This window comes from Spinacia oleracea, chromosome 3 (assembly GCF_020520425.1).
Source record: "Spinacia oleracea cultivar Varoflay chromosome 3, BTI_SOV_V1, whole genome shotgun sequence".
NCBI classification, from domain to species: Eukaryota; Viridiplantae; Streptophyta; class Magnoliopsida; order Caryophyllales; family Amaranthaceae; genus Spinacia; species Spinacia oleracea.
This window is the reverse complement of record NC_079489.1, coordinates 36,934,045-36,946,338: the sequence shown is the minus strand read 5'-3', so window position 1 is coordinate 36,946,338 and position 12,294 is coordinate 36,934,045. Positions and strand designations below refer to the sequence as shown.

Below are 12,294 nucleotides of genomic sequence, written 5' to 3'. Positions count from 1 at the left end.
AGTATGAACAATGGGGGGAGGAGTCTTTCCGGAAAACTTGTACTCCTTGAATGATACAAGACGTTGCTTCATTCTTTCTTTTATGCGCGGGAATTCGGTCGGTATGGTCTGTCTGTCGGTAGGAGCACGACCTTTACTAATTTTGGTGTGTGGTTGGCTTCCAACACCTTATCTTTCCTTTTATGGATATTTTCTTTTACCCGTTCGAAGCTAATTCTTATTAATTTGTGAGTCAAGAGTCGTGTCAAGTGTCGAGTCTTGTCTCCATGATTACTTGTTATTAAATGGAATTTGCATGTGGATTATTATATATTGTGAGTGAAGCATGTTAGACTAGGATTTCATTCTAGCTTGTTCGTACTCAGCTTTGCTGACTTCGTGCTTCTTGTCTTTTGGTCTTGGTCTTTGCCTTAATGACCTTATGATGATCCATTATTGCATTTGCGTTGTTGGGGAGTAGATTTTAATAAAAAGGTTTGTAGAGATAACTCGCGGGAGAAGTTATCATGGCATTGAGTTTGAGAGTTTATTTTCTCTTCCGTATTTATAAACTCTACATTTATTTTCTAGGCATGACTACAGTATTTATTTAAACTTTAGTTAATGGATTTTAAACTATTTAATGTTTGGTTTTGGGCCTTAATGGTTCCAAGTTGTTAAACGACCATTAACTATTTATTATGTTTGAAAGTTAGTTAAATTCCGCTGCGTAATTCTGGTAAATAGTCTTAGCCGTTATCACGGTGGCGGTAATATCTTGGTAATTCCTTTGTTTTAAGTTGGAAAATGTTTTATAAAAAGCAAGGAATTATTAGGGTGTTACACAAGAAGGTCATCATGGAATCAGAAAACCAAACTCTTGTCTCGCATCTTTCGAAGGCCTCAATCCACTCTGCTAAGTTAGATATAATCCTTGAGGATATTCTTTCCATATGTTCTTATTTTGATGTCATTATTTGGTCTCATGTTAAAGGGGATGGCAATTTCGTTGCTCATCACCTTGTTATATCTAGTGCCTTTTGGCATTGAACAGGTATGGGAAAACAATTGTCCGTGTGAGGTTTCTCCCTATGTTTTGATGGACTCTTTGTCCACAACTTAATTAATGCACTAATCTTTTCTTTCAAAAAAAAATGTTGCTTTGACTTTTTTTTTTCCATCCGACCCTTAGAAAGTAGCATAAGTCGCGAATTTGCATTAAATTTTCTTTAAATTTTGGCATTAATTATTAATTTCTTATTTAATACAATTTTATTAATTTAATTGTAAATGGGGATAGTAGAGATAATTATATAGGAGAATTCTAAAAAGTCATTTACTATAATGACTTCAGGACATTCACACCTGTAAGAAAAACTAAAAATACATGACCGGATGTTTAAACCCTGATTAAGACCTTGTTCGGTTGGTAAAAAAATCATCCAAGAAGCAAGAATATGGGAGCACCAATCACAAAATGTTGGTGTCGGTTACATAAACAAAATAATCTTAACATGTTTCTCTCTCATATATGCCGCTCATACAAGAACTAGATCTTTCTTCTCTATTTGCTGATCTTTTATTTGATATTGATTGTAACACAATTTAATCTTTTGTACTCTTTTAGTTTATACCAACTTTTAGTTAATACTATCTTATGAGTACAAAACTTCAGTTGTACTTTGTGATCAAATATAATATTCTTGTTTTAATAGCTTTAATTTTGGGTTAATAATTATAGGTTTCTTGTTAATAGTTATGATTTTCTCGTTATTATTAACGGTCTTATGAGTATAAGACGATCTTAAACAAAACGTATTATTTACTTTTTATTCATTCCATAATGTGAGTCATACAAACATTATAAGGGTAAATTTCCCAGAAAATGAAGCTCTATGCTTCTTACCTGCCAAACAATGATCACAAGGGTCAAGAGAATTTGTTTTATCAACATGAATAAGATATTTACATGCTAACAGTTTAACCCCTTGTCACTCATATGCCTTAGCCTCTGATGCCACAAATTTGGAGAATTCTTTTTTTCAACTACATTCAGCTCACCAGAACATACACTCTAGTATGTCTTATACAAAGAGCAACACAACTCGCCAGGAGCAATTCTCATCTAGCCCTTAGACAATTTCCAATTACCACCATCAAAGGTAATGCCGGAACCCTTCTTTATTAAGGACATTTGCAGACAACAGTTAAGGCGTATGGCGCATATTCTTCTATGTAAGCATGCACTCAACACTTGTCTTCACACAAATATCACCCAACCAAAGAATGCTAGTTCAGCTCTTGTTCCCTATCTTCACACTATGATATGAAGCACCTAAATCTACAAGTCACTGTGTGTCGGAACTCTCTACATGATGACAATCACTAGTTGCACAAATCAAAGTGACCTCATCATCACTCTTAGAAAAAGTTGTTGCAGTATTTTTTATCATCTCTCTGCTTTTGTGAGTCTTGCTTCTTCCCTTGTTCTTTCTTCAAACAGTAGAAACACTTTTTAATACGGTCAGGCTTGTTGTAGTAATGACATGTCCTAGTCTCTTTGTGTTAGAATCCAACCTTCTTTTACTTGTATTTTGCTTATCTATTGCTTTCTAGGACCTTTCTAATAGTTTTCTAGGCTTTAGATAGAATTATTATGTTTTTGCAATCCACTGTTCACTGAAGTTTAAAGCTGATTCAAAATAAACCTCTATGAGGGGTATGGACCAATACCTTTCATCAAAAATTGTCTTTGCTTAATTACTTGCATTGTTGCTAGCCTTTATAGTTTTTGTTGTAGCATGTTTTTAAGCTTTTCAAGACTCAACAAATTTCTCCTCAAAATAGATACATTCTCGTTGTCGGTCCCGCTTGTGCCTGCTTTGCTCACAGAAGCGCCATGATCGACCGTCGCTCTTGTCGCCAATAGCCAAGAGTGCCCATTCTGAATCAAGCACCCGCTCATACTCCGAGCCTCGAGATTCACTTTCTGTACAAGTCTTACACCCTTGCTACCCCATAGGCAAGAGCGCATTGCACGATCTTGTGTCAAAACACTCGGACCGTGACACTTTGTCTCTAGACTTGGACCTCCCCTTATTTACTGGCCACGACATTTGGGACTCGTACTCTTGCTTCTTCCACGATTTCAACAACGAGTGCATTCGAATTATCAATTCTCATCTCCTTTCTTCTTATCTCTTCATTGAACATGGTTTATTTGATCACATTCAAAGATAAAACACCTTCTGGAGCAGAGTTACTAAGTAATAGTCATAATTGAGGTTTTCCAACTATCTGTAAAAGAACTCAACAAGAACAAAGTTTGTAATTCATCATCAGGAACTATCTTCATAGTAGTCATCTTGTTAATGATATCTTGGAAGTCACCCAAATGCTCGGAAACACCACCTTTTAATTTCAAATTAACAAATCTCTTGGCTTAGTTATGTGCGGTATTCATAAAGACCTTCCAATTTCTTCCACAAATCATATGGGTCGGATTCTTGAGACAGTGAGACACAGTTGAAAATGCTAATGTAAACACATACACAACCTAGTAGTCCCCAAAGTTTTCCTCTTCAACTTTTCCCAATCTTTCTCTTACATCTTCTCTAGTATTGCAGGTTTAGAAATGGTGCCATCGGCTTTTGTGGTTGTTTAAATTAGATCATACAAATCTTTGCAATACAACAAATCCTCCGTCATCGGTCTCCAGATGGAATAATTGATTGATGTCAATTTAACCATTGAAATACCTCCACTACCACTAGTAGACTCCATAACAATGATCAAATTAAACCTCCGCTCTGATACCAACTGATAGGATCCGAGTAGTATATCAACTACTCTCAAGGATCGCCTCTAAGACAATCAACCAAACAATACAACTTCAATATACCACAAATAATCCAACAAATGATAACCAAGAAAACAACCAATGTGACAACAACTAATAATCAAATGCGGAAGAATAAAATGCAATCAACACAAAAAATTATACGTGGAAAACCCCTTCGAAGTGAAAAGTAAAACTACGGACTCGTAAGGAGTTCACCCTTGTCACCTTCTCTTACTATGATAAAAATTAAGGGAAAAATAACTCAAATATTCATATAAAGGTTCACAACCCACCAACACTTCCATACATAAGAAATCAACATTTGAGAGATAAAAATGAAGAACATCCAAAATTTGTAGGTTTTGTCCAACTGCGACCACACACAAATCGGAGCTCAAAATGACGATCCAACCGTTCAAAACGAGGCCTTATGTGCACCCAACAAGCTGACCAAATTTCAACAAAATCCAACGGTTGAAACTTCAACAATCGAGAACTTTATGGAAGTCTTCCTTGAAAATCCGAGTAGACACCTCTCTCTCCTCTCTTCTCCTTTTTTTTTTGTGTCTTTTTAGATGTTCTTTTAGCTGACCTCCTCTCGATGATGTTCTACATACTTTGTTGTGACTTCTATGAAAATAGTCTTTAATTTGAAATTTAGGCTCACAAACCCAAGTTAAAAAAAAAACTTACTTATGCAACAAGTGGACTGGACCAACGACACAAATACATTCCAACTCCTCACCTTATAACTTCTCAAATTATTCTCAAATTTCACTTATTATTACGAAAATAGACCCTAAATTGTTTGCCATGGGATTATTCCAAAATAATCAATCCGAGGCTGTGATTAATTTAAGCGAAACGGTTCTTCTACAATAAAGCCTTCTGTCTCTTCTACTCTTCCCTCCAAGTTCTCAACGGTTCTTGTTTGTCTAGGATTTGTTTGGCTGAGTGCAATAAAAATCCTTTCCCTAAACTACACTCTTCTACTTATTACTAGATACATCTCTTCCCTTGTTTTCTTATTCGTATGATTTTAAAGTGTGAAAATTATTTCCCCCTTCCTTAAAAACAGCCAAACAGGGACTAATTTTCTTCCCTTCTATTTTTTTTGTTAGCATTTTCTTTGTTAACAAGGCTGAAGAACAGTTATGGTTTCCTTGGTAATTCCCAATGGATTAATTTCAAGCCCAATATTATTTACAAAAAATCCAGCAAAATTCCCCAAATCATCCTCTTCGTTGAAATTACCCATCATTTGTTTTGATTCCCAAACCTCAAAGTTCCTTACCCCCTATGATTTTATCAACAAATTATGGAAACCCAATTCAAGAAAATATACAAATTCCGTTGTTATTGCTCCAAAAAGTAAGGGTATGAGGGGTAGAAGTGGTGATGAGATTGTTGTTGAGATAAAAAAGATTGGGGGAAGCAGAAAGGGTAGTGGAAGTAATAGTAGAAAGCAAATGGTGGTTTTGTGTGGGTTGGGTTATTGGGTTCAAGGGTTTAGGTGTTTTCCATGGTTAGCTCTTAATTTTCACATGGCACAGAATCTGAATTTTGACCCTTCAACTTTGCAATTGGTGCAAAATTGTGGTAATCTTCCAATGGTGGCTAAACCCTTGTATGGGATTTTATCTGATGCTCTTTATATTGGTTCTGCTCATAGAATTCCATACGTTTGTATTGGAGGTTAGTTTCTTTCTTCACTCTTTTTGTTGCATTTTATTTTTAGTTGCTTACATCTATGCAATTCAAATACGGTTCAGAATTATTCGTAACATATAGTTACTGTTTTACGATGTTTGGAAAAAGTTGTACTTAAACCGTTTTGATTATGAAGGTTTGGAACAATGTGACCAACTAATTTCGGGGGAAATGAGTACATGACTCTTGTTTTGTAAATATAGTTGACGTCCATGTAATGTACCATAAATAGATAGGATGACACAACCCGCACAAGAATCTCAATAATATTGATGTATGTTGGATGCTTACGAGCTTATTTGTGCTATACTTGTTCCTAATGTTGATGTCTTTTTTACTCAATGATGTTAACTCTAGTTGATTCTGGTAAATTAGTGCATTACATGTTTACAGTGGCAATGAATACAAAATTGTCACTTTGAATCGATATAAAGATAGAAAGGGGCATAAGAAAATGAAACTGAGGAAATAGTACTTCCTGGTTATCAAATGTAGGTAGATTCTGGTTTATGATTGGTCTTGGTGAGTTGGTGTAAGAAAGATGTAAATTGAAACAAAAAGTTTTGCGTACTCTCTCTTAATTCAAAACAAAAGGACCTATTTGACCGATCCTATCAAACATTTTCGGCTTTAATCATACTCCCTCTGTCCCAAATTACTTGCATTGACAAACGGAGGGAGTAGTACATATTATCATGTCTTAATGAAAATTGTTACTCTTCCGGTCCCCTTTAGTTTGCCTCATTGGAGTAGGGTTGGTTTTTAAATTTTTGGTTGAGTAGAGTTGATAGGAAACAAATTTGGGTGGGACCCAAATATAATGAATGTGAGAATAAAAATGGCCAAGTTGTCATTTTTAGTATGGGGAAATCTTTTGGGGACATAAAAAAGGAAAGTGGGGCAAACAAAAGAGGACAAAGGGAATAGTTCTACTAGACTATAGCTTGAGATAAAACCAGAACGGGTTTACATGTGAATATGTGATGATTATATACACATTTGACAAAATGTAAGCACCCTTTGAGTTAAGTTAAATGAGGCATAATATTACGAAATAGAGGTAATACTATACTTTGATGGAATGAGTTGGATGTATGGTTATAATACTAGTTGCTTGATTGTAAATTATGAAGAATATGAATGTTGAGTGTTGCAGAGGATTTGAAATGAAAATTTTGGGAGTATGAGGTTATAATGAGCTAGGTTTTTTTTATTTTATTAAGTGCATAGAGGTTTCTAGTCCAGCATTTTTCTCCCAACGTTTTCCTAAATATAATTGTAGTGTTAAGGAAGGAAAAACAAAGCATATCTGGAACGGGTCATGTCAGGGCTAGAATTGGTCTAGTTCCTCTTCTGCCTAACCTAAGGGAATACGTATGTGCTTGATTTTAGCTCGGCCCTATAGAGCCTGACCTTGTCCTGACTCCTGACCTTTTTGGTTCATGGCTCCATCTATCAGAAGAGATGGTAAATGGTAATGTTATGCCTCCATGGGTTTCACAGAAGCTTGACATGGGAAGAAAATCATATATTACCTTCATCTGTGGGTGACTTTTAGCTGACTTTAACTGTAGTTTTGCATATTGCAGTAATATGTTTTTATTTTTTCTGCGCCGAATTTTGTGATGCTCATAAATAAGTTCATACTATGTAGTTATTTTGCAGGTGTTGTCATGGGGACCATTATCTTTGATTCCATTTGTTGGTGAAGCCCTTCCTACTCTTATGGCATGCGTTCTTCTCAGTAATCTTGGGGCAGCTATCACAGAGGTTGCACAAGATGCTCTTATTGCAGAATATGGACAAAAACACAAAATTGTTGGGATACAGTCGTATGCATTCATGGCAATAGCTGTTGCAGGAATTCTAGGCAACTCATTGGGCGGTATACTACTGTTGAAAATATATCCAAGGGCTCTATTGTTAATTTTTACTCTCTTGCTTTCTGTTCAGCTTTTGATTTCCTTATTGACAAAGGAGGAGTCCCTTGGTTTACAAAAGCCCGTTGTTAATCAAAGTTCATCAATTTCCATTGTTGAACAAAGTTCAACCATTAGCAATATCAAGAAACAGTTTTCTGGTCTTCAAGTTGCCCTGACTGAGGATAAGATATCTCGCCCTCTATTTTGGGCGGTAGCTTCCATTGCAGTAGTGCCGATGCTAACAGGATCTATCTTTTGTTATCAAACACAGTCCCTTAATCTTGACCCTTCAATTATTGGAATTTCCAAGGTAATTGGGCAGATGCTGCTATTATCTTTAACTGTGCTCTATGATCGATTTTGGAAAAATATTCCAATGAGGAAGTTGATCGGCATAGTACAGTGCTTGTATGCTTTCTCTCTCCTGCTGGACCTTATTCTAGTCAATCAAATCAACCTGAAGTTAGGAGTACCAAACAATGTATTTGCTTTGTGCTTCTCGGGGTTGGCTGAAACCATCGCCATTTTCAAAACAGTACCATTTTTTGTGCTTATTGGCAGCTTATGCCCTTCGGGAAGTGAGGCTTCAGTTACTGCATTCCTGGCCTCAGCTTTGACTTTGTCATCAATTATTAGTTGTTTCTTAGGCATTGGGTTGACTTCTATACTTGGTATAACTTCTGACAATTACTCTAGCCTCTCTGTTGGGATCATGCTGCAGAGTTTGGCTGCTTTAGTGCCTTTAGTTTGGATCAACAACCTGCCTATTACACAAGTTTCAGTTGAAAAGGAAAGGAAGAAAGGCAGAAGTAAAAGGACAAGAAAAAACCGGAGAGTTGGAAGAGTGCCACTTAACTTAACTCAATCTTTTGCCTATCGACGAGAAAGAGAATCAGAGACACAAAGATGACTACGTTCCAGATTCTGTTATTTTGGCAGAAAACAGTAATCAACACGAATGACTTGTGTCTCATGGTACAGTACACGGTCTAAGTGAACCAGGATTATTCAAAGAGCCTCAAGAACTGAGCTGGTGCCGATTTGCTTTTGGACATCAAGGCGTTATGTGGTTATTCTGATGCCAAGTTGGTTCCTGCTGAAAATGCTTGAGATCTATGGTGTAAGTATCACCAGTTCTCTCTATCTCTGTTAAGTTGTTGTGGCGAACACACAATTGATAGAAGATACAGACGAATTTCTTGAACCTCATCCAGGGTGCTTATCGAATGCACCATTGATCTAGAAGATGCATATAAGTTGCTCATTTGGGTTACAGACAAGACAAGGTGTTAATCAAAGCACAAGCTGAGCCACTCAGTTTTGTTTCAATTGTATTTCCACATTCCAATCAAGATTTGGTGCATTAATTTGACCGAAACGTCTTGGAAAAATAGCCAATAGTAATAGGTCAGGGATTTGTTACTAATATCTGTTTGATTCGCCTGAATCCCAAATTTTGTTTAACAAAATCTCTTGTAATCATTCATTCATGTATATAAATAATAAACTTTTTTCTTATTTCGCCTGCCACTACTTGCATGTTACAATATAGCCTACTCCAACTTATAAAAACCACCAACCCCCTATAGAATTGAAGTCTACTTGGAATAAATGTTGGTTCTTGAACTTGTTAACAAAAGCGTCTTTGAGAGGCGACTGGATCACAAAGCGGTTTACTCTGGTTGATTCAACCTCGAGAGATTTGGGTTTGGAGCGTTAGAGGTCGAGAGGAGAAACGGGCATAAAGGCTGTCCACCTGAGAGTTTGGCTTGGCCAACTGCTATACAGTTGTGGAAATTGCCGACGGGGATCCTCGAGGTAGCAAATGGGTATGGATAAGAAGTTTATGATCCTAAATGGATGGAGCAAGCGAGTACTCGTGGGAAGTTTATGATCTTTGCACCGTGATATCAGTTTATGGTCTTGGAGGAAATGACATGACAAGAGCGCAATAGAACCCAAAGATACTGAAGATAAGATTCCGGCTATATACCCTAGCTCTCCTTGTCCTTCAATCCTCTACAACTAGATATTTGATTCACTTGCCAAACATTATCTACCATCATTTACTCCCAAAGATTGCATTATGTCCATCCTTTCACTGTTAGCAGTGACTAGTACCTGAAATCAAAGGAATAAAATGGCAATTCCCCAACATCTCTGCAACTTTCAGATGGAAAGATACAACTCTCATATAAAAACGCTACAATCACCAAGGCAAATTTTGGTTTTGCTCGAGTGTGAGAATGTGAGAATGTGAGAATGTGAGCAAACCACCAAAAAAAAAAACAAATTGAGAACAAACAAGGATCTCTACTGAAGCATAAACAACACCAATCCAAGATAACAAACAAGGTGCTAGACAGAGACTGCAGTTTCACTATTCCATGATTAAAATTAAAGCATTTAAAATAAGTTGTCTTAAGGACATATATTCGTCGCATCTAACAAAATTTAGAGGTTCCACAAGAGTTTGATATCGCGTACAAATTTATAAATACTTGTGCAGGTTACTCTAAAAGATAAGCTCGTGAGGTTTCATGCCCGACTTCAATGAAAACCTTGCTGCCAAATAGGCCTTCAACTCTGGGACGGCTTCAATGTTCTTGGTTAATGGAGCATCAACTGCCTTTTGTGACTCTTTCTTCTCTGCTGGAAGAACATTCTTCTCCTGAAATTAAGTATACCATTCAAATGGTGAGGCTACTAAACCAGTGCATCAACAACTGAATTTCTAACAGATACAACAAAATGAAAAACTCACCTCTTTCTCTGCCTCAAAAAATTCTCCTTCTCCTTTCTTTTTCTTCTGTTCACCTTGCTTTGCAAAGTATTTGTCGTCAATGTTGGATACATCGACTCCAGCAATATCAACTTTAGTAGAAGTAGCAATGACATAAGCTTGGTTGCATCGCCTTAGTGGGACCCCATTGATCTTAAAGGGACCTACAGAAAGCAACAGAAAACACTTGATATAGAGTTTAATAAAGATTAGACAACTGCTAGGAAAACACATCGTGTGTAGTTTTCACTAAATAACGGCAATTTCACAATAGTACTATACTACTATCCTTCTGTGAATTGATAATGCTGCCCTCCTGCTTGTCCATTTAATAAAGGCATATGAAGTACTATGCAAGGACAACACGCGAGATAAAATCTTGGTTAATCTCTATTGTATTGAAGTATTATGCAACAACATCAAACCCACTGTCCCATGAACAAGTTAAATTATTATTGGTTACTCATTCATCACTAATACACAGCAGGACACATGCAGAAATTAGCAATATTATGACGAAGAAACAAGAGTGATATGATGATATCACAATTCAACTAAACTTGTTCCCAATTAGTTGAACATTGAAAAGAAGTAAACTATCACTTGGCATTTCACTTCAAACCCAATACCATAAGATATCATTCATTAACATTGCATAGGATACCATTGAAATTAAAGACAAAACAACAAACTCCTAAATGCCAACCATTTCCAAGATCCATCCCCAAGAGAATTATAACCCTAGTACCTGAAGGTGCTTCAACAGAATTCAAACAAACTAAAGGTAAGGTAACTAAAAGATGCTAAATCACACTCCTAAGCTAGACCAATTTGCGCTTCGCTTCCAACTAAACACCAATGCAGTATACACAGACATTTAAACCCGAAGCCATTGCCAACATCTATCCTCATAAATCATAACCCCGGTAACAATAGGACTACCATCAACAGAATTGAAATCAAACTAATATCGAGGTATACCACAGCGGTTTGAGGACCCCGCATACATATATAGATACAAACTAAATACATTACCACACGTAGATTTTATCAACACTAAGATTAGAATAACATATCTAAATCCTAATTTAATAATCAAACACAAAATAAAAACATAAAATAAGAAAATACTACTTGAATTTTACCAGTAATGAGAAGTAAGCCGGATGAAAGTTGTTTCAAGAACACAACTCTTTTCCCCTTAAACCTCCCAGCTAACACAATCAACACTGTCCCAGGTGTAATACTCGCCCTATTCAATTAATTAAAAACAAATTATTACCAAAATACTAGGATAAGAATCAACATTTTTTATGAAATTAATTGAAAAAACAATAATTACCAACAAAAATCAACAATTTTTATAAACTCAAAAAAGCGGTCGAACCTGAGCTTAGCGGGTTTGGGCTTGCGCTTGTTGATCAAGGGTTTCTTGACATCGTCAGCAGGGTAAAACTTGGCAGTCTTCTCCGCCGTAGCCGGCGCAGCAGCCTTGGGTGCGTGAGTAGGGAAAACACCACCGTTTTTGGCCTTGATAGCCCAGAGACCTCTCTTGTGGTACATTTTAGATCGGCTAAATTTCCCGATACCTTTAACCAGGTCTGGGTTTCTGCTTGTCGTCCTTGGTTTCGCCATTGTTGTGTGATTGTGGGTGCTGAGGTACAGAGAAATGAGAGGGGAGGAGAGACGAACTGATAAAACCCTAGAAAATAAAGACTGCTTTTTTTGTAGTTGAGGCCTGAGGGTATATTTAGAGTGGGTATGAATAAGTGTTGATGTTCGACAGGGTCCAGTTAGGTCCGGATATGGGCTTAGCAAAGGCCCGTTTTACCACCTTCACATAATTTTTCTTTGTTTGATTTTGGGATTTTGGGGTTTGTTAGAAAATGAAATGAAAACAGATAGTTTATTGCAAGGAAAACGCAAGCAATAATCATATAACTAGTGGGTAGTCCGGGCAATGCCCCGGTTGTTACTTTGAATAATTAAAATTCGATTTTTTTTTCAACTCAATATTTGACTAAAATACATGTAGACCATAAAAGTGAAAAGATTTATTA

The 12,294-nt window shown here is 36.6% G+C and overlaps 2 protein-coding genes across 3 annotated transcripts; one reads left to right on the top strand and one right to left on the bottom strand.

Annotated features, from left to right (window-relative positions):
- The first annotated feature begins 4,591 nt into the window (after nt 1–4,591).
- On the top strand, nt 4,592–8,981 carry LOC110804753 (probable folate-biopterin transporter 8, chloroplastic). Of its 2 annotated transcripts, none has more exons than XM_022010358.2 (2): nt 4,592–5,515; nt 7,185–8,981. In XM_022010358.2, the coding sequence occupies exons 1-2, from the start codon at nt 4,975–4,977 to the stop codon at nt 8,360–8,362; spliced, it is 1,719 nt and encodes a 572-aa protein (XP_021866050.1). In that variant the 5' UTR covers nt 4,592–4,974; the 3' UTR covers nt 8,363–8,981. The 2 variants fall into 2 exon arrangements, with proteins under 2 accessions (XP_021866050.1, XP_021866051.1); XM_022010359.2 differs by having other exon boundaries at nt 5,311–5,515; nt 7,196–8,980.
- An 841-nt stretch (nt 8,982–9,822) lies between these two features.
- Nucleotides 9,823–11,956, bottom strand: LOC110804749 (60S ribosomal protein L6). Its single transcript, XM_022010355.2, has 4 exons — nt 11,622–11,956; nt 11,380–11,486; nt 10,217–10,398; nt 9,823–10,123 (listed from the first exon to the last, which is right to left on the bottom strand). The coding sequence occupies exons 1-4, from the start codon at nt 11,867–11,869 to the stop codon at nt 9,968–9,970; spliced, it is 693 nt and encodes a 230-aa protein (XP_021866047.1). The 5' UTR covers nt 11,870–11,956; the 3' UTR covers nt 9,823–9,967.
- Between the last annotated feature and the right edge of the window lie 338 nt (nt 11,957–12,294).

Bases quoted from the DNA above. Each gene is read 5' to 3' on its own strand.
- LOC110804753 (XM_022010358.2), top strand. From the start codon at position 4,975: ATGGTTTCCTTGGTAATTCCCAATGGATTAATTTCAAGCCCAATATTA. The intron at 5,516-7,184 runs GTTAGTTTCTTT...CATACTATGTAG, and splicing joins TCCATACGTTTGTATTGGAG to TTATTTTGCAGGTGTTGTCA.
- LOC110804749 (XM_022010355.2), bottom strand. From the start codon at position 11,869: ATGGCGAAACCAAGGACGACAAGCAGAAACCCAGACCTGGTTAAAGGT. The intron at 10,399-11,379 runs GTAAAATTCAAG...TGCTTTCTGTAG, and splicing joins CGGCTTACTTCTCATTACTG to GTCCCTTTAAGATCAATGGG. The intron at 10,124-10,216 runs GTGAGTTTTTCA...ACTTAATTTCAG, and splicing joins TTTTTGAGGCAGAGAAAGAG to GAGAAGAATGTTCTTCCAGC.